The following is a 26,341-nucleotide window of genomic DNA, read 5'->3' as shown; positions in this document are numbered from 1 at the left end:
CTAAGAAGAATTCCCTTTATTACCTCAATAATGATTAATATTTTTACAGTATTTTTAAATGTTAAAATAATATGACTATATGTAGATACAGTTTCAGTATAGTACATGGTAGGGTTGTGCAATATGAGCTTGATATTCCTTTACTGTACTGATTCTGTATGCTTGTGTGCATGAGCCCTGTATGAGTGCACGCTTACTGATACTCATGTGTGTTCACTATTTCTGTATGTCGGTTACATTTGTAGTATATCGTATTCTGTTTGTATTCAGCTGACAGCGCTAAGTGGACAGTTAACAAAGCACTCCCCATAAAAATGTTATTCTGGGAGTCTCCTCCACTATGTACATTGTAGCTACTTAATTTACTTACTTGTGTCTTTATGAGCCAGTTATCTGCTCTGTTCCAGTCCAGTCCGGGACCAGGCTAAGGCTACACTTTCTCTATTCATTCCAATGGGGCATTAATTTGACTTTCGTTAGAGTGAATAGAGATTGAGCCTTCCCTTGCTCCCATAACTCACTGTAAGTTTCAGTGAGTCTGTTTTCCAGTCACATGATCCAGGGCAGGACCAAAACAAAACTAATATGCGGCTAAGAAAGGCACAAGTAAGTCAATTAAGTAAATGAAACACAATAACAGTAGTCAAAACGAATCACGGCGCACCTCTGAAATGTAAACTGGTTGCTTCCAGGAAGTAGGGGTGCAGGGAGTTACCTATTCGACTTTCCATTGATGTAATGAAAATACTTCTCTATATGTACAATATGGCTGTCCACCATGATGTTTTTAACCAGTCCTTAAAGCGTTAGTGTCATTAATATAAACTTTTGAAAGGTCGTCCAAACATATCGAAGGTTTAGATTGCTTTGGTTCTCAGTCTTGAGACCCACTGCCATAGCAAGTAATAGCCTACTGAAGTGTGCAGCTGTTCACCAGATGCCACTCATTCACTCCATGAAGTGAATGTGTCAGATCGAGCAGCCAGCTGGCTATTACTCATGATCGCAGCGGGTCTCTGCACTGAGACCCTGTGCGATCTAAATTCTTGACATGTCTGAATAAGTTGTCAAAATTTTTTGTTAAAGGGGTAGTCCAGTGGTGAAAAACTTATCTCCTATCCTAAGGATAGGGGATAAGTTTGAGATCGCGGGGGGTCCGACCGCTGGGGCCCTTTGCGATCTCTCTGTACGGGGCCCCGGCTCTCCGGCCAGATAGCGGGTGTCGACCTCCGCACGAAGCGGCGGCCGACACGCCCCCTCAATACATCTCTATGGCAGAGCCGGAGATTGCCGAAGGCAGCGCTTCGGCTCTGCCATAGAGTTGTATTGAGGGGGCGTGTCGGCCGCCGCTTCGTGCGGAGGTCGACACGCCCCCTTCCCGTGGGCTGTCGGGGCTCCGTACAGGAGATCGCAGGGGGCCCCAGCGGTCGGACCCCCTGCGATCTGCAACTTATCCCCTATCCTTAGGATAGGGGATAAGTTGTTCACCACTGGGTCACCACTGGACTACTCCTTTAATGACACCAACGCTTTAAGGACTGGTTATGAATATCACAACGTTGTAAAAAAGGCTCACATCTTTCAATTCCACAGACTATTACTCATGGTTAATACTAACCATACATTTAATACTCTGGAAATGGCAACTGGCTGGGTTCTCATTTATACATAAAACACTGCAGAGAATGTCTGTGATACAGGACCATATCTATCATTTAAACTTACATAATGGCCCTCATTTACTAAGAGTGTTGTGTAGGTTTCTTTGTGGGTTTTAATTCCCTACAAAGTATTTTCCACGGTATTTACTAAGGTTTTCCCTATATTTTCCACTTCCGTATTTTGCTCCATTTATGCTGCTGCATATTTTCCTACCAATTTAAGTAAATGGGTTGCAAAATCAGCTGCAGAAATACGCAGCAAAATATGGCACATGTGATCCTACCCTTTATTAGGTATATTGCACAACATTCATTTCTTTTAATAGTAACTTGCATTTTTGTGTCACTACTTTACAGATAGACCAAGTCCCTGTTCTACCTGATATACCATTGCCAACTATTCAGCCAAATTATCGACCTCTTCCTTCAATTGAAACTGTTCCCAACTTGTCAAATAAGAGGAAAGGTAAGAGACTGTGATGAAGATGTGAGTAACTGTAAGTAATGTTGAGTATTCTGTATCTGATTTTTTTTTTTATTGTTTCCTAGCTCCATTGTATGCCCAAGAGGAAGATGAGGGGAATGGATTTACTGGACGTAGGTTAAACTCGAAAATGCAGGTGTATTCTGGATCTAAATCTGCGTACTTGCCAAAGATGATGTCCCTCTACCAACAGTGTATCAGAGTCCTAGCTAACAACATAGACTGTAAGTTTAAAGTGTCATGTAGGTATCGTACAGTTGTGGAGTTTAGGTGCTTGTTTATATAGAAAAGCACATTTAAGGCTTTAGATATATTTATCCACCTGTAGCAGAAATTTTGTGCGTTGTTTTTTTTTTTTTTGTATACATTGAACTGCATGGATATTTTTGGTCTAGTTACCTCTTTTAGAGCTTATATATTTGCCAAAGTGCTAAGTACTGATTTGTGTGTAACAGTTTCTAGGTTTATATCCATTTAATTCCGAGGATTTTATGTAAACCTCTAGTGCATAATTTTTATTTGTAATTCATGGCGGATTATTGAATGCACAGACCAACACTTTTACTTTGCTGTATAATGGAAAATAATATTATGTTTTTACTTATTTGTTTTTAATATTACCTTTCTGTTTTCAGCTATCTATGAGGTTGGGGGTGTACCTTTTACAATGCTAGAGCCAGTCCTGGAGAAGTGCACCCCAGAGCAGTTGTACCGGATAGAGGATTGCAATCATGTGAGTTTACCATTATCGCTAATATGCTAAAAAAAATTATTATTACATGTTGTAAACTGAATAATGTAAACAATACACTTTATATGATTAGGCAAACAAGCCTAAAAACTGCTATATAACCTGTATCATAAAAAGTAAGTAAATACATTTTCTTGTCAGACTTAAATTTAAAGTGCACCTATATTTTCAAGCCTGCATGGTTTGGTTAAATTAACCCTTCAGAGTGGTAACAACAGTGATTTTAGTGGTTTCAGTGCTGTAAAGCCTCTGGGAGTCCCCTCAGTGGTGCACAGGGGACTGGAACAGGCTATTTGCCTGTAGTTCTCACAAATAGACTTTCTTTCCCTTACTTCTTTGGCCAATCACAGAGCAGTACCTACTCCTTGCTACTATGTTGTGACATAGGGCTAAAGGTTTGTCTAGGTGAATAAACAAGGCTGGCAATGATCTGCTTGTTACCCCTCTTGTTAGAAGAGCAATCTTCATCTAGTCATCTTTTGTGTCTTTCTTCACTGAAAGCATGCATGGCAACCTACTGTAGATACATTCACTATTACTCCTGGCTACGTGTCATGAGGGTGAATAAATAAACATGGACAAACATCTTTGGGTGGCTCAAAGAAAATATGTGTTGATCCTTATTGTTTACTGACCTTTAAATTTCAGCAAATATAACTTTTTAAATTAGGTACTTATTGAGGACACAGATCAACTATGGAAAAATCACTGTCAAAGAGATTTCAGAAATCAGAGGCCAGATGAGTATGAGACCTGGAGAGAGTTGTATCTCCGCCTTCATGAAGCTCGGGAGCACAGGCTGGTTATGCTAACTCAGAATATCCGTTCCTCACATGCAAACAAACCCAAAGGTGAGATTTAGAGATACAGTACTCATTTAAGAAATTGTAAGTTTCAGTCATGTGACCATATGTACCCTGTATGTGAGAGCCATATGCTTTGTGTAAAACTCATAAAAATCGGTACACTATTTTTATAGACAGTTGCGAGAAAAAAAGGAGATTTTTATACTCACCGTAAAATCTCTCTTTCTCGTAGCCTTCATTGGGGAACACAGAGACCATGGGTATTATGCTGCTTCCACTAGGAGGCTGACACTAGGCAAAAAAAAGAAGTCGGCTCCTCCCAGCAGGATATACCCACCCACAGGCACAGAGCTAATCAGTTGTGTCACAAAGCAGTAGGAGAAGCCAAACAACAAAGGATATGAGTTTGAAGGACATTATAAAGTAACAACAGGTATCAAACAACCTGACCAGGAACCATAAATTGGTGGGTGCTGTGTTCCCCAATGAAGGCTACGAGAAAAAAAATCTCCTTTTCTCACTCGCCTTATTGGGGAACACAGAGACCATGGGACGTACCAAAGCAGTCCCTGGGGTGGGAAAAACAAATGCCAGAGAAAGGGAATCAGTCCAGAGACTGAATACATCCATCTGCAGAGGAATGTGGACAAGGCCCAGAGGAATCGGAATCCAGAAACCAACCACCTGGAAGCCCCCACAAAACATGAGGGGAGAGCTAGAACCTGAAGGAGGAAACCTTGCAGATACTGGGATCCGACAGCCGACCAAATGCAAGGAGAAATGGTCATCCAGGAGGTCCGCTGGGCTAAGCAACGTCCTGGAAGGAGAGCGGAATTGACTTACATCGAAAAGACGTAGGACCACCAAAGCCCGACCAAAAAGCTGAAGAGAGCAACAAGAGAACTAGAGGAACCGCTAACTGCCATAAGAAAAATGAGCCTGAGAGGCTCAAAAGGGAAAGCCCTGTGAGGAGGCAAGCCTCAACAGCAGGAGCTTGACCAACAAGAAGGAAAGAAGGCATAAACCAGAAGCTGCTGGAATAGCTGAAGAGAATTACAACATAAGATCCGTGTCCAGACAAGGGCGAGCCGGCCAGATAGAAGGCTAGGGCATGGACCACACTGCAGACCACCCGACCAAGAGGCTCAGGCACCAAAGCCACAGTCCGAAAACCACCCTGCGAGAAACCGGGCGGAAAAGAAAACTCAAAGAGTATGCCGGAAGGTGGGGGAAAAGTGCACGACAGGAAAGACTATGCTTGTCTAGGAAACGCGTATTGGTCAGATGGGTAACCTGGATGATCTAAAGGCCCTCGGCCACAAGGTCCGCACGGCCCCAGAGAGGCGAAGGGACGCAAACCGGCCGGGAGAAGGCAAAATCTGTCTGGCAACACTAGAGCAGCCACCATCAGCACCAGTTTCCCAGATCCGGAACAAGTTGAGGGATCTGGTAGTCCAACACCAGCTAATATCGAGCAAACCCAAGTCAGAGCAAAACACCTCAGGCGACATGTGCCCAGACAGAGACCGGAGTGGGAGAGATGGAGGGAAACCATGCAATGCAGGACTAGCGGAGAAAACTGGGACAGGAAGGTCTGCCAAGGCCACCAAGGTTGAAGTATCATGAAACCCATCCCGGACAATGAGACAAGGAACAGTCCCCTGAAAGGCAGGACAAAGCATGAAGGCCCTGAAAAGGTAGAATCTTGAGGGAGAAGGTCCCGAACGAGTCTAGAACCACAAAGGGAAGGAGCCCTATACCCTAGAGAGAAAAGCGGGCAGTGGGACAGGCCCTGCTAATCACTGCGCCGCCCAGCACTCCCAGATGCAGGAGACAAGAGAACAGACAAGTTTAAACCAGCACTGGATCCCAACGGTCAGAACTGACCGGAAGACTCTAGGAGGAAACATCCCAGAAAAACCAAGTGACAAAGGGGACCAAGCTGAGGTGCCAGTCCAGCCAAAGTTAGAATGCGACGGAACAGAAGGCACAGTCTGGATGAAGGAGTCGCCCACTAAGACAAATATCCAAGCACGGAACAACCGGCAGTCAACAAGCTGGAGGATTGACATGCCGCAACCGGAACCTCGAGGATCCAAAGGTGGCCAAAACAGAAGAGCCACAGGAGGACGGACCTGAGATACCCCAAGCAGAGACTGCTGGAGAGAAGAGCTGAGGTCAAACAGAGAGCACCCTCACTGCAAATGGAAATGAAGACATGAGACCGATCCAGACTGAACCGCACCAGCACAGCCATGAGTGGGAATTGTGAGGCAGAACTGCCCTAGCAGTGCTAACGAGCCCCTAGGGAAAGGCAACTAGAAGGCTAGGACAGCAACAGCTGTAACTACGCCAATCCTGCAGCACTCCACCGAAGGGGAAGGACAATGGCAGGGAGAAGAAGAATAAAACCAAAGCAACAAACCATCCCATAATAGGAGGCCGAAGGATGGCGGCTGCAAAAGCAAAGGCAGGAATCGCACAAGACCTGCACAACTCCGTCTAGTAAGGAGAAGCAGAAGGGCTGAAATCCCGATAGTTGACAGCCCACCAAGTTACCCCACGTCCGGCAGCGGTAGGGAGGAATGAGATAACTGAACCAGCCATAGCAGGTTTCAGATAAGGCTAACAATACCAGAGAGGAGAAATGCAATGACCACATGAGGCGCATGCGACATCGGTCTATCCACACGTAAAGTGAGGTACCGGAACTACGGATGTGGCAGGCCACACGCTCCCCGCAGGAGTTGTAGAGGGTCCATTGTACATCAGTCAACTCTCACTCACAGTGGAGTACCGGAACTGCGGCTCCACATGTTGCGAGACACCATGCTCTCCACGGGCATAGTAATGGGTCCATGCTACATTGGTCTGCCCACACGTATTGTGAGGTACTAGAACTGTGGATGCGGCAGGCATCACGCTTCCTGCAGGATACGTAGAGGGTCCATTGCACATCGGTCAACTCCCACTCGCAGTGGAGTACTGGAACTGCAGCTGCCTGCAGCAGATGACACGCTCCCCATGGGCGTTAGAAAGGGTCTATTTGATATTATCCCCATGGTAGGTGCAAAGTGTCTGTTACACAAGTCGGGGCACCCCTTTCAGCCACCTCGCACAGGTAGCAGGGTGATGGAGACTTGGGCAGGCTGCCGCCCGGTTAATAGGTATAACACAAGGGACGGGAAGGGCAGGGTTGCGAGCCATGCGTATGATCATTTCTAATTCTGTACCTCTGTAAAAACCCGATACCCCCATGAAGTTGACCAACAGGTGGCTGTGGAAAACGGACCAAGGCCTGAAGCAGTTGCTCAGGAAATGGGCTAGAAAGTACATAGTGTGGACTCTAGGCTTGCAGGCTATGTAATCAAGTTAGTACAGTATGAATGTTAGCTCCACAAACACCCAGACTCAAGGCCAAACCTTCCATTTAGAAAAGGGGACAGTCAGGTTTAAACCACACTGTCCGTTACAACCCCCTACGGCAAAACACCTATGCTCAAAGCTGAGAGTAGAGGGGAAATGGAGCCCTGTACCCGAAGATACTGCTATATCAGGCAATGCATAGGGCGATGGAAGCAGGCTTCGGCCCCCGTTGTAAAAAAAACACTTAGTATATGGTCTCCAGATGGGGACCATATACACATGGACGCTTCACAAATTTGCAGTCATCCAAGTGCAGGCGTCATGCAGACTGCACAGTATCGTTCCAATTTTTCTGTTAATTTATTATATTCATTAATTTATTTATTGTTTTTTGGTATATGTGCTGTTGAAGCCAGCATCTGAAAAATAAATAAATTAAACTGATAAACTTATATAACGGATACTACATTTGATCCGCCAAAAGGCACAGGATCTGGGGAGAATACCATAGGAAAACAATGTAGTAGTAACTACTTTTGGCCACTAGAGGGGGGGGGGGGTAGCTCTGTACTGCACAGTGCTGTACACCAATACACCATTCAGCCATTGGAGGGCCCATGAGAAGGTTTTTTTTTTTTTAATTGAAACAAAGATCAACAGAAACCCAGGAGGGGCGGGGAGAAGCAGCGCCGCCCGATCAGCACGGGAGAATAGTATGTGCTGTCCATGTCACCCTGCGCCCTCCATGGAGTAAGGGGGGGATAAACCCTGAAGCACGCCTGGGGTTTGAAGAAATGGAACGCAGCCGTGGGCAGATAATAATAGCCCAGTGGCTGCAGCATGGGGAGAAAACAGGGCAGCGGTTACTGGTGCCCCATAATCCACCCTCCCACAGTGCGCCATACTAATGAGAGGAGAGTGTTTAAACCCTCCGATCGCGGACTGCGGGGAGAAGGGGCGGGGCCTAATGCAGACAGCATTTGGCACAAAATGGTACTGTTCGCCAGTATGCGTGCCGCTGTTAACCTCCTCCTCTCTTCCAGCCGACAGAGTGAGCAAGGAGAGGACAGGGACTGCTGTGCAGGTCGTCCTTGCTGTGCAATAATGGTGCCTAGCTGCACAGGACACTCTGCAGGAGAGGGGAGGAGGGCGGAGGGAAGCGCAGACTCCCCGCACAGCAAAAAGGCCACCGGCTGACGAAGTTAGCTGCAGGCGGCGGGAGGATGCGAGTCCCCGGTTGACAGCGACAACTCTGCTGGAGCGTGTCCCGCTCAGAGGAGCCAGGGAAATATGCCCTGGTAGCGGTGCAAGAAGTGCTGGAGGTCTCCCCTGCCAACCGCTGGAAACTGAGCATAGTCGGCGCTGCCGACAACAGGACGCATGGGACACTTATTGTATGCCCGGCTTCAGCAAACTCTGGAAGCGGCGCCATAAGCGCCGGAGGACTCCCCGCCTATCCGCCGTATACAGAGCATAGTCGGCACTGCCGACAGCAGGGACGCATGGTGCCCTGCCTCAATGGGCTGATGGAGAATATCCCGCGGGGGAAGAAGAATGAACAACCCCCGGCACAAGTTCCCGCACATAGGAGAGGGGACAGGGGGCGGAGCTATACTCCGTTTTCCCGTCCGACCATCATGGCCGCCAGCGAGTGTAAGTGCAGGCCGGCGGGAATCAGTGCAGGGATAAGTGCACCAACCCCCACTGCGGTAAAACGTGCGGGCAGCCCACTGCAGAAGCAGTTGGTGAGCACAGCCACCCTGGGAATGGACGGGGAGGGGAAATACTCACCTACCATGTCCACTCATACTCACCTGATGGAGTCTTCGGCCAGCTTAACGCCACACTGCATTATGCCAGGCTGTCATAGCAGGGTGAGCAGGGGCAAGAGGGGACCCGGACACGAGGTACTACCCTGGTGCTGGCTGTTGGCGAGAAGGGGTTGATGGTCCATACTCTATGTACCGTGCCCCTTCATTGCAGTAGGGGGGAACAGGTAGCGCCATGCTCCTGAACCCACACCTGAAGACAGAATATAAAAGGAATGAAAAAAACTAACTAAACATCCCTAACTATAAAACAAGAAAAAGACCAGGTCTGGAGAGCTCCAGACCCGTGTTTGCCTCCTACTGATATTAAGCTAAAACTAATTAGCTCTGTGCCTGTGGGCGGGTATATCCTGCTGGGAGGAGCCAACTTCTTTTTTTACCTAGTGTCAGCAACATAATACCCATGGTCTCTGTCCCCCAATAAGGTGACCGAGAAAGTAAGGGAGCTCTCTGGAATTACCTTAATTTCTGCATTGATTACTAATAAACTGTGGTCTTTTTATTTCTCCGCCAAGCGTCAAGGGGCCAAACTTTTCAAGTGCCACAGCCTGGCATGTCTCCTCCCTCGTCGTCACCTCCTAGCACCTCTTTGACATACAGAGCTGTGTATATCAGTCAAGGAAGTGATAAGGGGTCAGGGCAAGCAAGGAGGCGCACTAGACTGTGGCTCTTAGCAGCAAATAGAGCTGACAGATTCCTTTAAAATGCATCTGTCACATGAAATATAGTTGTTATACCGGTCACATAATGTGTACGGTATTAACATCTATAGTCCATTTCCTACTTTATTTCCTGTCTCCGCTAATGTCATGGCATCTCCTGTGTGTGTAATGGACACACAGTACTCCCGTGCATGTGCCTGCATGGTCAGTCTCTGAGCGTTCCCTAGCTCTGCGCTTGTCTTAAAGAGGTACTCCGCCCCTAGACATCTTATCCCTATCCAAAGGATAGGGCATAAGATGTCTGATCACGGGGGTCCCGTTCTTGGGGCCACCGTTTAAAGCGCCGAGTGCAGCGACAGAGCCTTGTGAGGTCACGGCAGTCACGTCCCCTCCCATAGACTTGTATTGAGGGGGCATGGCCGTGATGTCACAAGCGGGGCGCGGCTGTGACATCACGAGTCTCCACCCCCCATCACCAGTCTTCCGGTACGGCGTGAAGTTCGGTCCGTGCATCGGATGTCTGGGTTGCCGCAGCTGAGATTGTGGGAGTCCCCGGCGGCGGGACCCCTGCTTTCAGACATTCCTTTGGATAGGGCATAAGATGTCTAGGGGCAGAGTACTCCTTTAAGTATCACACACACAGGATGCGGTGATGTCAGCGGTGAGAGGCAATGCAGCCTTGGGACATAGTGGACCCTGGGCCATTCCTGTCCCTGACTATAAAAAAAGCTTTTTTTAAAGGAAATAAATAAGAAAGGAATATAGACTTTAATACCGTACACTTTGTGTGGCCAGTTTACCAACTTCATTTCATGTGATAGATGCACTTTAAGGTTAAAACCCTGACTTTCCAATTGTAAAACACAAATCTCTTTCTTTTTCAACCTTTCTTTAGTTGATTTACTTGTGTGCTTTGTCATGGTGTCATGGTCTGTTTGCATTACAAAATGTTTCTTCAGCTTAAGGTCATGGACTTCTGCCTTCACATTCGCAAATCACCCTCAAACCTTGATGCTCCCTCCACTCTGCTTCACAGTTTGGTTGAGGTGTTTGTGTTAGTTTGCAGCATTCTTAGTTCTGTAAACTTAGGGCTACTACATGCTAAAAATTTTTTTACAGAATCTGCAAGGAATTTGACGCAGATTCCGTCTTAAATCAGACACCAAGTGATTTTAATGGGATTTCTCTGGACTGTGTTCACACAGTAATTTCCCCATGTAAATTTCTGATGTGGATCTGAATTCCACCAGAAGAATGGACATGTGAATTCTTTCGCTGAAGTCCACAAGAAAAATACCATTAAGTCAATCGGACTTAAAATTTCTGAGCCAAATCCCACTTAAAATTCCATGCCAAATAAGTCAAAATTCTGCTTCATTTCTGCTTCATTTTACTCATGGATCAGGATTTCTGCAATTTCCAGTGTGAACATAACCTTGGTGTTGTGCATTTATGTTAAAGGGATACTCCAGCGTTTGCAAACTTATTCCTCCCTTTATCTACAGAACGGCACCGTATTGTCTTGTGTATAGAGCGCAAGGTAGACATGCCCCCTCCAGTTACTCTCAATGGGAGCGCCGGAGGAACATGAGTGTTGTACTTGTGTGTCCCTGGCGCTCCCATAAAAAATGCATGGATGGGCAAGTCAACCCTGTGGTCCGTGCACAGGGATGTTCAGACATTGCAGAGGTCCCAGCATGTGGTCATGGGCAAACTTAAGACAGGTTGCAATGTTTGGTTTTTTTGAACAGCAGAGGCTTCCTATGTCATGTCTTTCCATAAACACCATGGACACGTGAACAAAGGTTTTAAAGTTTGTAGGGATTTTTGTATGTCTTTTTTTTTTGGTTATCCTTGAGTCCTTTCTACCCTATTTCAAGATTGTTTATTGTGCTCTTGTTTTCTTAAATGGGTACTCAGGCAAGTCCTGAGTCCTGACCTGTTCTTCACCCCATTGTCCATTTCCACCCAATCCACTTCTTAGAAGTAAATATTTTTAAACGAGAGGGGAGGGGTGCCAGTCACGATCATCTCGTGTGGGTGAAACAATGCCTGATTGAGATGACCAACATTGGCAACATCATGCATCTACAGGTGATTCTGTACGAGTGTAGTTTCATCTGCACACAGTAATTGCAACTGGCACCAGACCCCTCTTATTTTGGAGGAAATACTTTTGAGACATGCAAAGGGTGGAAATAAGCGCTGGGGAGCAGAATAGGTAAGACCTTTTTTGATTTCTGGACAACCCCTTTTATAAGAAAAAAAGTCATATATTTACCTTCCTTGCTTCCCTGACACTGCTGTTATCATGGAGCTCCAGTCCTGTGGCGCCACATTTCTGTAGGGTTAGGGAATTGACAGCACAGCCATTCACCACGGAATTACAACAACTTTTTACAATAAGATCTTGGAGAACTCTTTAAAATAGAGGTTCATGTGCATTTTGTCCTTTCATTGTGGATGTTTACTTAATGTTATCAATATGAACAGTACAGTTTTATCAATTTGAACAGTATAGATTGTGTGTTATTAGTTTAAAAAAGAAGGGAAGGGGTGTTCAGTCCTTTACGTCTATTTAAGCTATCAGAGACATTGGGTATTTGTGTCACATCAGATCACCTCGATCTCCCCTTGTGTTAATAGTTTAGTTAGAGTATGTTTGTCTATATTTGTGACTTAAATAACAATCAGATTACTTTTTATCAATGCAGAAATCCAGGTAATTTCAAAAGGTTCACTTACTGTTTCTGTGCGCATTGTAAATGTTTACTAATCTGCTCTGTAAAAGATACGAACCAGACTACTGTGTGTGTAACCTACATAGAAAATGAGTGACCACATACTTTAATTAGAAACTACATCTTTATTGCATCAAAGTATATAGTAAAGTCAACCCCCCCCCCACACACACACACAGGAGTATAAAAAAAGAGAAAAACAGGATGTTTTTTGATACAATGTAGTCACAATAACCATCTGGTGAAAAGATAAATATATCCCTGAATAGTAGAAAGCTGGAAAAAGTACTTAAACAGCCAGTTTATAACATAAAGTAAATACAACCCCAAAGGCAAACAAAGAGTACTACTAGTATAGGGGTGTGTTCACACATAGCAAGTCCACTGTGGATTTTATGCAGCTGATTTAGCTATGTGAAATCTGCAGCGGATTTACCACCCAATAAGTAGCAAATATGCTACTATCTCGCAGAAAACATGCAGGTATTACTCTCCATTGGTCTGGTGCATAGCATCACCGCTAAACTCCATGAACAATATAGACACAGTTCATAGATGGACAGCACGGCACTACTTTCCCTTCAGTTGCAGAACGGTGATTACACGGCAGACTAGGACTAAGGATTGCTGGAGGTGGTGCTCTGACTAGCGATAGTGCATGGAATCGCAACAAAAGAAGTAGAGAAATAATCGGCAACTCACCGCGGCCAGCTGAGTAAATCTTCTTTTATTTCATACTCACAAAAATCTCATATGGGAAGAGGGTAGTGGGGGGACACAGGATGGCGACCAAGCTCCGTTTCGCACGATGTTCGTGCTTCCTCCGGCCATCAGGAAGGAAGGAAGCACGAACATCGTGCGAAACGGAGCTTGGTCGCCATCCTGTGTCCCCCCACTACCCTCTTCCCATATGAGATTTTTGTGAGTATGAAATAAAAGAAGATTTACTCAGCTGGCCGCGGTGAGTTGCCGATTATTTCTCTACTTCTTTTGTTGCGATTCCATGCACAATATACTGAACAGTGATGCATGGTGCACTGCTGTTTACTGTACATGAGCCCAGACTCCTGTCAATATGACTGGAGTCCCTGCTGTGAACAGGATTTACTACTCAAGAGCAGAAAACGCCTAAGCTTGGCCTGTGCTGATACAGCCGCTTGGTCAGAGCAGGAGGCATACATTGTATACCTCCTGTCCAGTCAGCCAAGAAGGAGATAAGTGGACATGCTGTGCATAGCCACTTCACTCTTTTTCATGCCAGACTATAATCTTTTATTTCTATATAACACTGCTTACTGTATGAGGGGTTAAGTGACAATGCGCTCCTTTGGGGCCAGACAGTAAGCAACAATCTTTAAAAAATGATAGGTGTTCTGCTCCTCTAGCTATATGGGGTTAAGTGGCAATGTAAAGCATAGAGTAGCAGAACACCCATAATTTTGTATGGATCGCCACTTACTATCTGGTCTCCAAGGAGTGCATCATCACTTAACCCGTCAGACAGTAAGCAGTAATCTATGTAGATCAGAATTTGTGAATGCTAAATGCTGTCTTATCTATATACAGGTGCCAAAATGTATTGTAATTCTGTCTGTGATAAGAATGATGAAATTACTGAGAAGTTTTTTCTACAGAACAGGAAGTGTCCTCTTATTATTATACTAAGTGTCGGGAATAAATACTGCAAGATTTAAACATTTTTTATGTAGATAATGACATGGAAAGTTAAAAAAAGATTTCATAAAATACCGTATGTTTAACATAAAAACATGATTTAAACAATAGGGTCATTTTGTGAAAACTGCTTTACTTTAACGGGTGTTTTTACTTCCATTATTTTTGGACAGTCCGACAAGCCAAGATGGCATTTGTGAATACAGAAGTGAAACCCCCGCGGGATGTGCGTAGAAGGCAAGAAAAATTTGGAACAGGAGCAGCAGTTGTCCCTGACAAACCAAGGTAAAAACAAAGGAGGGTAACTGAGAATTTTTGGGACAACCTATGTCTTAATTGATCTTAGTGCAATTTCAAACCCTGACTTGCCTCTCTCTTGACAGGATTAAGCCCTTCATGCCAGCAAGTAGTAGTTATAGCAGTGTGTCCCCTGAGGAACCCCAATCATTTGACAGACCAAGTACTAGCAGTACAGTGCCCACATCAAGCAGTGTTGTTCAGTCTGGACATGACCCACGTAAACCACAAGTCAAAAGTAAGTAATGGTGCTGTTGCAATGTATTTTCTATTAAAGGGGTACTTCGGAGAATAAAAGAAATGTTAAGCCTCCCAGTACTCCTAGCTGCTGTATACTACAGAGAAAGTTATGTAGTTCTTTTCAGTCTGACCACAGTGCTCTCCTCTGTCCGTGTCAGGAACTGTCTGAAGCGGGAGAGGTTTGCTATGGGGGATTTGCTCCTGCTCCTGATAGTTCCTGACATGGACAAAGGTGTCAGCAGAGTGCACTGTGGTCAGACTGGAAAGAACTACACAACTTCCTGTGGAGAATACAGCAGCTAAGTATTGGAAGGCTTAAGATTTTAAAATACAATTTATTTACAAATGTGTTTAACTTTCTGGCACCAGTTGATTTTAAAATATGTTTCCCTCTGGAGTTCCCCTTTAAGCTGTCACACATAGTTTCTATAAGGCACAGGTCCTAAATCCCATTGCTGTGTAGCTCACCAATTTACTCGTCTACCAATCTACATGTGGATGCTGCATGCATTTCTGTTCTGCAGCAGAAGGTCCTGGATAACATGAGAGGAGGAGCCGAAAAGTTTTGTTTCGGTGCTGTGGCTGTTGCCTCATCCTACAGAGTGAATTGTCACCCCCGTACCAGTCCTTTCTTCCCATATTCTAGATGTACTTGGCTCATCTTTCATAGTTGTCTCCCTTGTTGTGGAAACTGCTTATACACACAGCTTTTTGATCTTGAAACAACTACCCAGTTTTTCAGAATTTATTCATCAAGTGCCTTAATTTCTACAATTTACCCATCTATCTTTTCTGCTGCAAATCTACAGGAAAAAGGCTACCTAGGAACAACTACCCAGCTTCCCATAATCCACCCACTTAGCTTTACACAGTCCATTTTGCTTTCTACAATACATCTTTCTCTTCTGCCTGATGCAAATATTTAAGAAAATGCAAATTTATGACACAGATATAATATTCAGCACCGTTGCAGAATGAATTGCTCCGAGCAGAACCCCATTTAAAACGTTTAAAAAAAAAATTACAAAATTAACTGGTGCCAGAAAGTTACACAGATTTGTAAATGACTTCTATTAAAAATATTAATCCTTTCTAATATTTACAAGCTGCTGTATGCTACAGAAGAAGTTATTTTCTTTTTTAATTTATTTTCTGTCTGACCACAGTGCTCTCTGCTGACACCTCTGTCCATGTCAGGAACTGTCCAGAGCAGGAGAGGTTTGCTATGGGGATTTGCTCCTGCTCTGGATGACATGGACAGAGGTGTCAGCAGAGAGCACTGTGGTCAGACAGAAAAGAAATTCAAAAAGAAAAGAACTTCCTCTGTAGCATACAGCAGCTGATCAGTACTGGAAGGATTAAGATTTTTAAATAGAAGGAATTTGCAAATATGTTTAACTTTCTGGAACAAGTTGATTTAAAAAAAATGTTTTCCACTGGAGTACCCTTTTAAAGGGGTACTCCGGCCCCAAGACATCTTATCGCCTATCCAAAGGATAAGGGATAAGATGTCTGATCATGGGGGTCCCGCTGCTGGGGACACCTGCAATCTAGCATGCAGCACCCACCTGTAAGCACTGCAGGAAGCGCTGGAGGTTCTCAGTGCCTCCTGACCACGGGGAAGGAGTATCGTGGCATCATGACTCCGCCCGTGTGACGTCACGCCCCGCCCCCTCAATGCAAGTCTGAGACGACTGAGAGCGTGCAGCGCTTCCTGCAGTGCTTACATGTGGGTGCTGCATGCTAGATTGCGGGGGTCCCCAGCGGCAGGACCCCCGCAATCAGACATTTTATCCCCTATCCTTTGGATAGGGGATAAGATGTCTTTGGGCCGGAGTACCCCTTTAAGTAAAAGTTTGCCTTACATGCATTTATTTTGTGTGCCAACCCTGCCCCACCACAATGCCAATCAAAGAATGCTGCCTCACTGCCACATCATATTACGAGTCATAGTGGAGAAGCAAGGGTTATAGTGGATAGATCTGTTTACTGTCAAGTCATTGCTATATTATTTGCAGCTCCTGTTTATAGCAGGGGGGTTATGGCTGAAAGGTCCCAGCAGAGCATGAACTGCAGAATTACTCTGGGTGTACAAACATTGGTTATTTTCTTTCTGAATAGTCCCACTTTTCAGATGTCTATGTAAGTTCTGGCAGTTCAGTGAATAGATAACACAGAGATTCAGTACATGCTGGTGCCGTACCGTACTGAATCTCTGTGTTATCTATTCACTGAACTGCCAGAACTTACATAGACATCTGAAAAGTGGGACTATTCAGAAAGAAAATAACCAATGTTTGTTAAAACTTTGCCAAGTCTTTACATATACACAGAGCTTGTATTCTCCTGCCACATGCATTTGAATTATTAGATACTGTATATGGTACTAATGTTATCTCAATGTGTTCTTTTTTGTTAATATAAGATCTTAACCCCTTAAGGACCCAGCCAATTTTCACTGTAGGACCCGGCCATTTTTTGAACATCTGACCACTGTCACTTTAAACATTAATAACTCTGGGATGCTTTTATCTATCATTCTGATTCCGAGATTGTTTTTTCGTGACATATTCTACTTTAACATAGTGGTAAAATTTTGTGGTAACTTGCATCATTTCTTGGTGAAAAATCCCAAAATTTGATGAAAAATTTGAAAATTTTGCATTTTTCTAACTTTGAAGCTCTCTGTTTGTACGGAAAATGGATATTACAAATAAAAAAAATTTTGATTCACATATACAATATGTCTACTTTATGTTTGCATCATAAAATTGACAAGTTTTTACTTTTGGAAGACACCAGAGGGCTTCAAAGTTCAGCAGCAATTTTCCAATTTTTCACAAAATTTTCAAACTCACAATTTTTCAGGGACCAGTTCAGGTTTGAAGTGGATTTGAAGGGTCTTCATATTAGAAATACCCCACAAATGACTCCATTACAAAAACTGCACCCCCTAAAGTATTCAAAATGACATTCAGTAAGTGTTTTAACCCTTTAGATGTTTCACGGGAATAGCAGCAAAGTGAAGGAGAAAATTCACAATCTTCATTTTTTACACTCGCATGTTCTTGTAGACCCAATTTTTGAATTTTTACAAGGGGTAAAAGGAGCAAATTTATACTTATGTTTGTAGCCCAATTTCTCTCGAGTAAGCACATACCTCATATGTCTATGTAAATTGTTCGGCGGGCGCAGTAGAGGACTCAGAAGGGAAGGAGCGACAAGGGGATTTTGGAGAGTACGTTTTTCTGAAATGGTTTTTGGGGGGCATGTTGCCTTTAGGAAGCCCCTATGGTGCCAGAACAGCAAAAAAAAAAAACACATGCCATACCATTTTGGAAACTAGACCCCTTGAGGAACATAACAAGGAATAAAGTGAGCCTTAATACCCCACAGGTGTTTCACGACTTTTGCATATGTAAAAAAAAAATTTTTTTTTTCACTAAAATGTGTGTTTCCCCCCAAAATTTCAATTTTTTGCAAGGGTTAATAGCAGAAAAGACCTCCCAAAATTTGTAACCCCATCTCTTCTGAGTATGGAGGTACCCCATAAGTTGACCTGAAGTGAACTACGGGTGAACTACAATGCTCAGAAGAGAAGGAGTCATATTTGGCTTTTTGAGAGCAAATTTTGCTCGGGGGGCATGTCGCATTTAGGAAGCCCCTGTGGTGCCAGAACAGCAAAAAAAAAAACACATGGCATACCATTTTGGAAACTAGACCCCTTGAGGAACGTAACAAGGAATAAAGTGAGCCTTAATACCCCACAGGGGTTTCACGACTTTTGCATATGTAAAAAAAATAATAATAATTTCACTAAAATGTGCGCTTCCCCCCAAATTTCACAGTTTTGCAAGGGTTAATAGCAGAAAAGACCCCCCAAAATTTGTAACCCCATCTCTTCTGAGTATGGAAATACCCCATGTGTGGACGTCAAGTGCTCTGCTGGCGCACTACAATGCTCAGAAGAGAAGGAGCGCCATTGAGCTTTTGGGAAAAAAATTTTTGGAATGGAAGTCAGGGGCCATGTGCGTTTACAAAGCCTCCCGTGGTGCCAGAACAGTGGACCCCCCCACATGTGACCCTATTTTGGAAACTACACCCCTCACAGAATTTAATAAGGGGTGCAGTGAGTATTTACACCCCACTGGCGTTTGACAGATCTTTGGAATAGTGGGCTGTGCAAATGAAAAATTTAATTTTTCATTTTCACGGACCACTGTTCCAAAAATCTGTCAAGACACCTGTGGGGCGTAAATGCTCATTGTACCCCTTATTACATTACATGAGGGGTGTAGTTTCCAAAATGGGGTCACATGTGGGTATTTATATTTTTGCGTTTATGTCAGAACCGCTGTAAAATCATCCACCCCTGTGCAAATCACCAATTTAGGCCTCAAATGTACATAGTGCGCTCTCACTCCTGAGCCTTGTTGTGCGCCCGCAGAGCATTTTACGCCAGCATATGGGGTATTTCCGTACTCAGGAGAAATTGCGTTACAAATTTTGGGGGTCTTTTTTTCCTTTTAATGCTTGTGAAAATAAAAAGTATAGGGCAACACCAGCATGTTAGTGTAAATTTTTTATTTTTTTTTACACTAACAAGCTGGTGTAGCCCCAACTTTTCCTTTTCATAAGGGGTAAAAGGAGAAAAAGCCCCCAATATTTGTAGTACAATTTCTCCTGAGTTCGGAGATACCCCATATGTGGCCCTAAACTGTTTCCTTGAAATACGACAGGGCTCTGAAGTGAGAGAGCGCCATGCGCATTTGAGGACTAAATTAGGGATCGCATAGGGGTGGACATAGGGGTATTCTACGCCAGTGATTCCCAAACAGGGTGCCTCCAGCTGTTGCTAAATTCCCAGCATGCCTGGACAGTCAGTGGCTGTCCGGAAATGCTGGGAGTTGTTGTTTTGCAACAGCTGAAGGCTCCGTTTTGGAAACACTGCCATACATTACGGTTTTCATTTTTATTGGGTGGGACAGTGTAAGGGGGTGTATATGTAGTGTTTTACTCTTTATTATGTGTTAGTGTAGGGTTTTTAGGGTACATTCACACTGGCGTGTTACGGTGAGTTTCCCGCTAAGAGTTTGAGCTGCAGCCCAAACTTGAAGCAGGAAACTTACTGTAAGCCTGCCCGTGTGAATGTACCCTGTACGTTCACATGGGGGGCAAACCTCCAGCTGTTTCAAAACTGCAACTCCCAGCATGTACTGACAGACCGTGCATGCTGGGAGTTGTACTTTTGCAACAGCTGAAGGCACACTGGTTGGAAAACCTTCAGTTAGGTTCTGTTACCTAACTCAGCATTTTCTAACCAGTGTGCCTCCAGCTGTTGCAAAACTACAACTCCCAGCATGTACTGATCACCGACAGGCATGCTGGGAGAAGTAGTTATGTAATAGCTGGAGGTACGCAACTACAACTCCCAGCATGCCGAGACAGCCGATTGCTGTTTGGACATGCTGGGATTTGCAGTTTTGCAACATCTGGAGGGCTACAGTTTTAGAGAACACTGCAAAGTGATCTCCAAACTGTGGTCCTCCAGCTGTTGCAAAACTACAATTTCCAGCATGCCCTGACAGCAAACAGTTGTTTGGGAATGCTAGGAGTTGTAGTTTGGCAAGATCTGGAGGGCTACAGTTTAGGGACCACTATATAATGGTCTCAAACTGTACCCTCCAGATGTTGCTAGGCAACTCACCGGCTTCCGTCAGATCCAGCCGCACGTCATCGCCGCCCGCCGATCTCCGTCGCCCGCAGCCTCCGTCGCCCGCCCGGATCGGTAAGTGGATCTTCGGCGCCGGTCCTCTTCGTTTTCCCCGTTCTGCCCCGCCTATTGTGGGTGGGCAGGACGGGGAAAACGAAAGTAAACCCCCCCGCCCCCGATCTGCTATTGGTGGTCGCGTCTAGACCACCAATAGCAGGGATAGGAGGGGTAGCACCCGTGCCACCTCACTCCTATCGCTTCAGGGGGATCGTGGGTGTCTTAGACACCCGCGATCCCCCTTACATTCCGGGTCACCGGGTCACTATAGACCCGTAATGACCCGGAATCGCGCAAATCGCAAGTGTGAATTCACTTGCGATTTGCCACGATCGCCGACATGGGGGGGGTCTGATGACCCCCCTGGGCATTTGCACGGGATGCCTGCTGAATGATTTCAGCAGGCATCCCACTCCGATCCCCGCCCGGCGCACGGCGGGGACCGGAACTGCCCATGACGTAACTGTACGTCATGGGTCCTTTAAGACCCAGGGTGTCGGAACGTACCGTTACGTCATGGGTCCTGAACGGGTTAATCTTTTTTAGTAACAAATGTGCAAGTATAAAAATACTGTATACAACACATTAAATGGCCAGAAATAGGCAAGATACAGACATGAATCATAACATCTGTCATATTAGAATGTTGGAAGTAAACACCCCACCAGGTGTCTGTAACGGAGTTTTTCCCAACCAAAGTGCCTCCAGCTGGTGCAAAACTACCCATCATGCTCTGACAGCCTGTATCTGTCAGGATACATGGCACAGTCTGCCATCTGCACACAGGACCTTTGGAGCTCCGCCAGAGTGACCATTTGGTATTTGGTCACTTCTCTCACTGAGACCCTTCTTCCCTTAATTAGTTTAGTGGGGCAGCCAGCTTTAGGCTAGGATTCCACTGAGGTTTTTTTGGGCATTTTTGCCTTTGAGTGGAAATTGCATTTTTGGCCCCTTTGGCGCCTTTTAACAAATATGTTGGGTACCACAAAAATAAAAATAAATAAAGGATGCGGTAGGGTTGGAAAAAATTGTACTTAACGAAATTTATATTTTTTATAACCCAAATTTTTTATTCATTTTTAAACAGGGATCAATTTATGTGGGTGGGCAGGGAACTAAAAATGTAGCCGACAATAATAAAAATGTGGAAAGGGTCCATTTAACCCCTTAAGGACTGAGCCCTTTTTCACCTTAAGGACTGAGCCCTTTTTTGCAATTCTGACCACTGTCACTTTATGCATTAATTACTCTGGGATGCTTTTACCTTTTATTCTGATTCCGAGATTGTTTTTTCGTGACATATTCTACTTTACCATAGTGTTAAATTTTCGTCATTACTTGCATCGTTTCTTGGTGAAAAATCCCCAAATTTCATGAAAATTTTGCATTTTTCTAACTTTGAAACTCTCTGCTTGTAAGGAAAATGAATATTCCAAATACATTTTATATTTATTCACAAATACAATATGTCTACTTTATGTTTGCATCATAAAGTTGATGTGTTTTTACTTTTGAAAGACATTAGAGGCCTTCAAAATTCAGCAACAATTTTCCAATTTTTCAGGAAAATTTCAAAATCGGATTTTTTCAGGGACCAGTTCAGTTTCAGGCTCAGAAGGGAAGGAGCGACAATAGGATTTTGGAGAGTGAATTTTGCTGAAATGGTTTTGGGGGGCATGTCACATTTAGGAAGCCCCTATGGTGCCAGAACAGCAAAAAAAAAAAAAACACATGGCATACTATTTTGGAAACTACACCCCTCAAGGAATGTAACAAGGGATCCAGTGAGCCAAATTTCACATTTTTACAAGTAATAGGAGAAAATGCCCCCCAAAAGTTGTAACCCCATTTCTTCTGAGTATGGAAATACCCCATGTGTGGACGTCAAGTGCTCTGCTGGCGCACTACAATGCTCAGAAAGGAAGGAGCGCCATTGATCTTTTGGGGAGAGAATTTGTTTGGAATAGAAGTCGGGGACCTTCCATTACTGTAATAGTTTTTTCTCCCATACAGCAGGTCTTCTTCACCTAGTAAAAGAAGATTTAAATAAAAGTTAAAGGGGTACTCCGGAGAAAAACTTTTTTTTTTTTTTTTTTTTTTTTTTATCAAAGGTTGCCAGAAAGTTAAACAGATTTGTAAATTACTTCTATTTAAAAAGCTTAATCCTTTCAGTACTTATCAGCTGCTGTATGTTCCAGAGGAAGTTGAGTTGTTCTTTTCTGTCTGACCACAGTTCTCACTGCTGACACCTCTGTCCATGTCAGGAACTGTCCAGAGCAGGAGCAAATCCCCATAGCAAACCTATCCTGCTCTTGACAGTTCGGACATGGACAGAGGTGTCAGCAGAGAGCACTGGGGTCAGACAGAAAAGAACAACTCAACTTCCTCGGAAGCATACAGCAGCTGATAAGTACTGAAAGGATAAAGATTTTTAAATAGAAGTAATTTAGAAATCTGTTTAACTTTCTGGCTACAGTTGATTAAAAAAAATGTGTTTTTCACCAGAGTACCCCTTTAAGTATAGAAGAGACTACACAGTACATTAGAACTATACAGTGCATACATTCAAAGTAGGGAGCAGCAGTGGGTCCTGGCTCCTTTAGCCGTTCCCAGTGACTGCCTGACCTTGTTGAGTACTGACACCAGCCTTGAGTACAACATCAGTGTGATGAAGTACCAGAACCAGCATCACCAGATATTAGGAAGAATGATCCAGTCGTCTCATCTATGAGTTGCTCCTCTATTCTTTAACCCTAATTCTTCTGTAGCCCGGTGGGTGGTGTCAGTGCAATAGGACTGAACCCACTTTAAGATTTCATTCTGTCAGTGCATGTGTTCTACAGATATACAGCATATTATGTATGCCTTATAAGACAATCCTTTTGCTTGTGTCTTTCAGAGGTTGCTCCAATGATGGCCAAAACAATAAAAGCTTTCAAGAACCGTTTCTCCCGACGATAAAATAAGGAAGAGAATGAACTTTTTTTGGTGGTGGGAAGGGATTATTGCACTGGAAAGCCTTTATTAAATGGCAGAATGGACCCATCAGCACCTGAAAGTGTTTCCCTTCACCTTACCGTCTCCTTATGCCCAACATGCTGTTATACTCATGTTTCTAATATGTTTCTTCCACCTCTCAGTCCTGTGGCTCTGCGGGATTCCAGTTATTTTGCAGACATGTCCCCGTCTCTGTCACAGACATGGATCCTGACTTTACCACCCTAGAAAGCCACAAGATCATGTTGGGGAATAATCTGTGTGCTACACTAATGTCCTTTTCTCATGCGAAAATCAGTTTTTTTACTGATTAGAAAAAAATACAAATTAGAAAATACTATTTTTGTGCGGTTTCCTATAAAAGAATTAGGTACAAAGGTTACTTTTTTTTTTTGTACAGTTGGAAGGAACCAAGAAAGGAAATGTACTGCTCTTTGGATGCCTCGATGACTAACATGTACTTAGCAGTCCTGTCATGGATTTGACGTTTTACTGTTGCAGTGTCATGTAATATTTGTCGTGAATTATTTTGCAGAATTGTTCTGTGACATAAAATTGGTGTCCCCCACCTCCACACACATGCTGCTTCAAAGCTGGGACTTCTCTGTAGACTCTATATTTCAATGTGTGTTTGAATTTGTAATTTAATCCTTTTAGGGTCACCGTTTCCATCATTTATTTTCATTGCCAACTCAAAAAGAACTTTCTGTTCATCACTGGAAAGGCATAGTCTTGCGCTGCATGGACTTTTCCTACATTTCAGTTCTCAGACAGATATGTATTTTTTAAACAGGCTCTTAGGTATCCTAGACACATAAGTTCCTATGTGGCAGCTCTCAGTATTTTTGACCATTGCAGATGGGGTTTCTACTCCTAATACTTAAATAGCAGTGTCAGACACTTGCTGTCTAGTGTAGGTCATTTGTGAAATGAGTATATTGTGGATTTTGCAGATCCCACTTTACATTTACCCGTAGCTATTGGGCAGGGGCTATAAACTTTAGGTCTTTTATGTGAGCTTTTGCTTTATGTAAATAAAATCCTTTTTGTGGTTTCAAGAAGATTACAAGTTTTAACTAGACTTATATATGCAAATGATTTTACCTGGCTCTTAATAAAATGTGAATACTGAATGTCTTGTGTGCCCCCTATGGTTGAAATCACAGAAAAAGCCCATACTTACTGCTACAATGGCAGATTCAAATAGCAGTTCACAGCAGGATGAAGGTAAGCTGTTATATACGTTTCCACAGGTACAATACACTAATGAAGAGCTACTTGCCCGCCTACTATTCATAATGGCATTGGAGTGACTGCTTGGTACTATGGTAACACACAGAAAGGCCATTCAAAAGGTGCCAGTCACATGCTTATGTGCAGTGCACCATGCTGGCTTACAATTACCACATGTAACAAAAAGGCTAAGTGTCTCCAGCTCCTAAGGGTAGTTAACTTCTAAAATTTGATATAGTATAATTTAAAAAAGACAAAAAACAAAACTAATCAAAAAGGCAAATGAAACACCAGCGCGTTTTGAACCAGTAAGGTTCTTAATCATGGCATATACCATATAGACCATAATTAAGAGCCTTTTTTGTTCTACTTGTGCCTGCCAGGAATCAACCTGAGGGTAACCAGTCATTTGTGTTTCCATCAGATGTTTCATGCCTTCCCACACACCATCACACTGAGGTGGGCATAATTACAGCCCGAGCAGATGGGACTAGAAGAGGACGGCTCCCACCCAGGGGACTTCTTACAGGTCACCTTTCAAACTTCATATCTTTATTGCTGCCTCAAATGCGGACCCTGCTTGCACCTTTCCCAGCTCCCACATCGCCTCCCCCGCTAACGTAGACCCTCCCTGCACCCTAACCAGCCCGCACACCGCCCCACACAGAATGTGAACCCTCCCTGCATCCTTACTAGCCCAAACACTGCCCCGCTCCCCAACACGGACCCTCCCTGCACCCTTACCATCCTGCACGCCACCCTGCCACCTACCACAGACCCTCCCTGCACCCTTACCATCCTGCACGCCACCCTGCCACCTACCGCAGACCCTCCCTGCGCCCTTACCATCCTGCACACCGCCCTGCCACCTACCGCAGACCCTCCCTGCGCCCTTTGCAGCCCACACACCGCACTACCCCGTAACATGAACCCTTCCCAGCCTGCACATCCCCTAACGCGGACCCTTCCTTCGCCCTTCCAGCCTGCACACTGCCCTGCCACCTAATGCCGACCCTCTGCATCCTAGCCAGCCTGCACACTGCCCCACCAAGGAAAAGCAGTTGCTTGTGCCAGGCACCGGGTGAAAAAACACCTCAAATGCCAGGTTGAGGTAACCACTTAAACTTTACTTTCAGCAACTTGCAGGATAAACAGGAACAGTAAATTTTTAATGCAATGTTCAATGAAGGATGCACAAAGAACCACGTTTGATTCTGGGCACTATGGGACTTGTAGTCCTCACTGACTAGCTTGTTACTTGACTTAAATGGGCACTCTCATTAAAACTAATTTTTGCTATTGCACTCCTTATGGTAAATGAAAAATATTTCTAATATACTTTGTTTAAAAAAAATGAAGTTTTCTATCTTTTATTTGTGCTTAAAAAAGCTCAAGAGCACATTTTCCCCCAACTCATACACAGACTTTGGACCAAAGTCCAAACACAGGAAGTGCCGCCTAGAGTGCTGGGGGGGGGGGGGGGGGTTTGTCCAGCCAACAGCATATGGCAGTTATGTGTGAGAGGAGCTATGATTGGATGAGGCTGGACACCCCCCCCCCCCCCCCCCCCCTCAGCACTCCAGGCGGCACTTCCTGTGTTTGGACCTTGGTCCAAAGTCTGTGTATGAATTGGGGGAAAATGTGCTCTTGAGCTTTTTTAAGCACAAATAAAACATAGAAAACTTCATTTTTTTTAAACAAAGTATATTAGAAATATTTTTCATTTACCATAAGGAGTGCAATAGCAAAAATTAGTTTTATTGAGAGTGTCTAAAGTTTTGATAGGTTTGAGTCCCAGTGCTGAGACCCCCACAGTTTACGAGAAACAGT

The 26,341-nt window shown here is 44.2% G+C and overlaps 1 protein-coding gene across 1 annotated transcript in view; it reads left to right on the top strand.

Annotated features, from left to right (window-relative positions):
- Nucleotides 1-24,411, top strand: part of ELOA (elongin A) — a 42,602-nt gene extending 18,191 nt beyond the window's left edge. The window contains exons 5-11 of the mRNA XM_056556611.1: nt 2,019-2,127; nt 2,211-2,369; nt 2,781-2,878; nt 3,567-3,747; nt 14,148-14,259; nt 14,358-14,509; nt 23,181-24,411. Coding sequence (XP_056412586.1) covers nt 2,019-2,127; nt 2,211-2,369; nt 2,781-2,878; nt 3,567-3,747; nt 14,148-14,259; nt 14,358-14,509; nt 23,181-23,242 — 873 coding nt within the window. The 3' untranslated portion in view covers nt 23,243-24,411. The remainder of the gene's footprint in view (nt 1-2,018; nt 2,128-2,210; nt 2,370-2,780; nt 2,879-3,566; nt 3,748-14,147; nt 14,260-14,357; nt 14,510-23,180) is intronic.
- Nucleotides 24,412-26,341: the final 1,930 nt, after the last annotated feature.

This window comes from Hyla sarda, chromosome 2 (assembly GCF_029499605.1).
Source record: "Hyla sarda isolate aHylSar1 chromosome 2, aHylSar1.hap1, whole genome shotgun sequence".
Taxonomy (NCBI): Eukaryota; Metazoa; Chordata; class Amphibia; order Anura; family Hylidae; genus Hyla; species Hyla sarda.
Note: the sequence above shows the minus strand (reverse complement) of the source record. Positions and strands in the feature narration are given on the sequence as shown.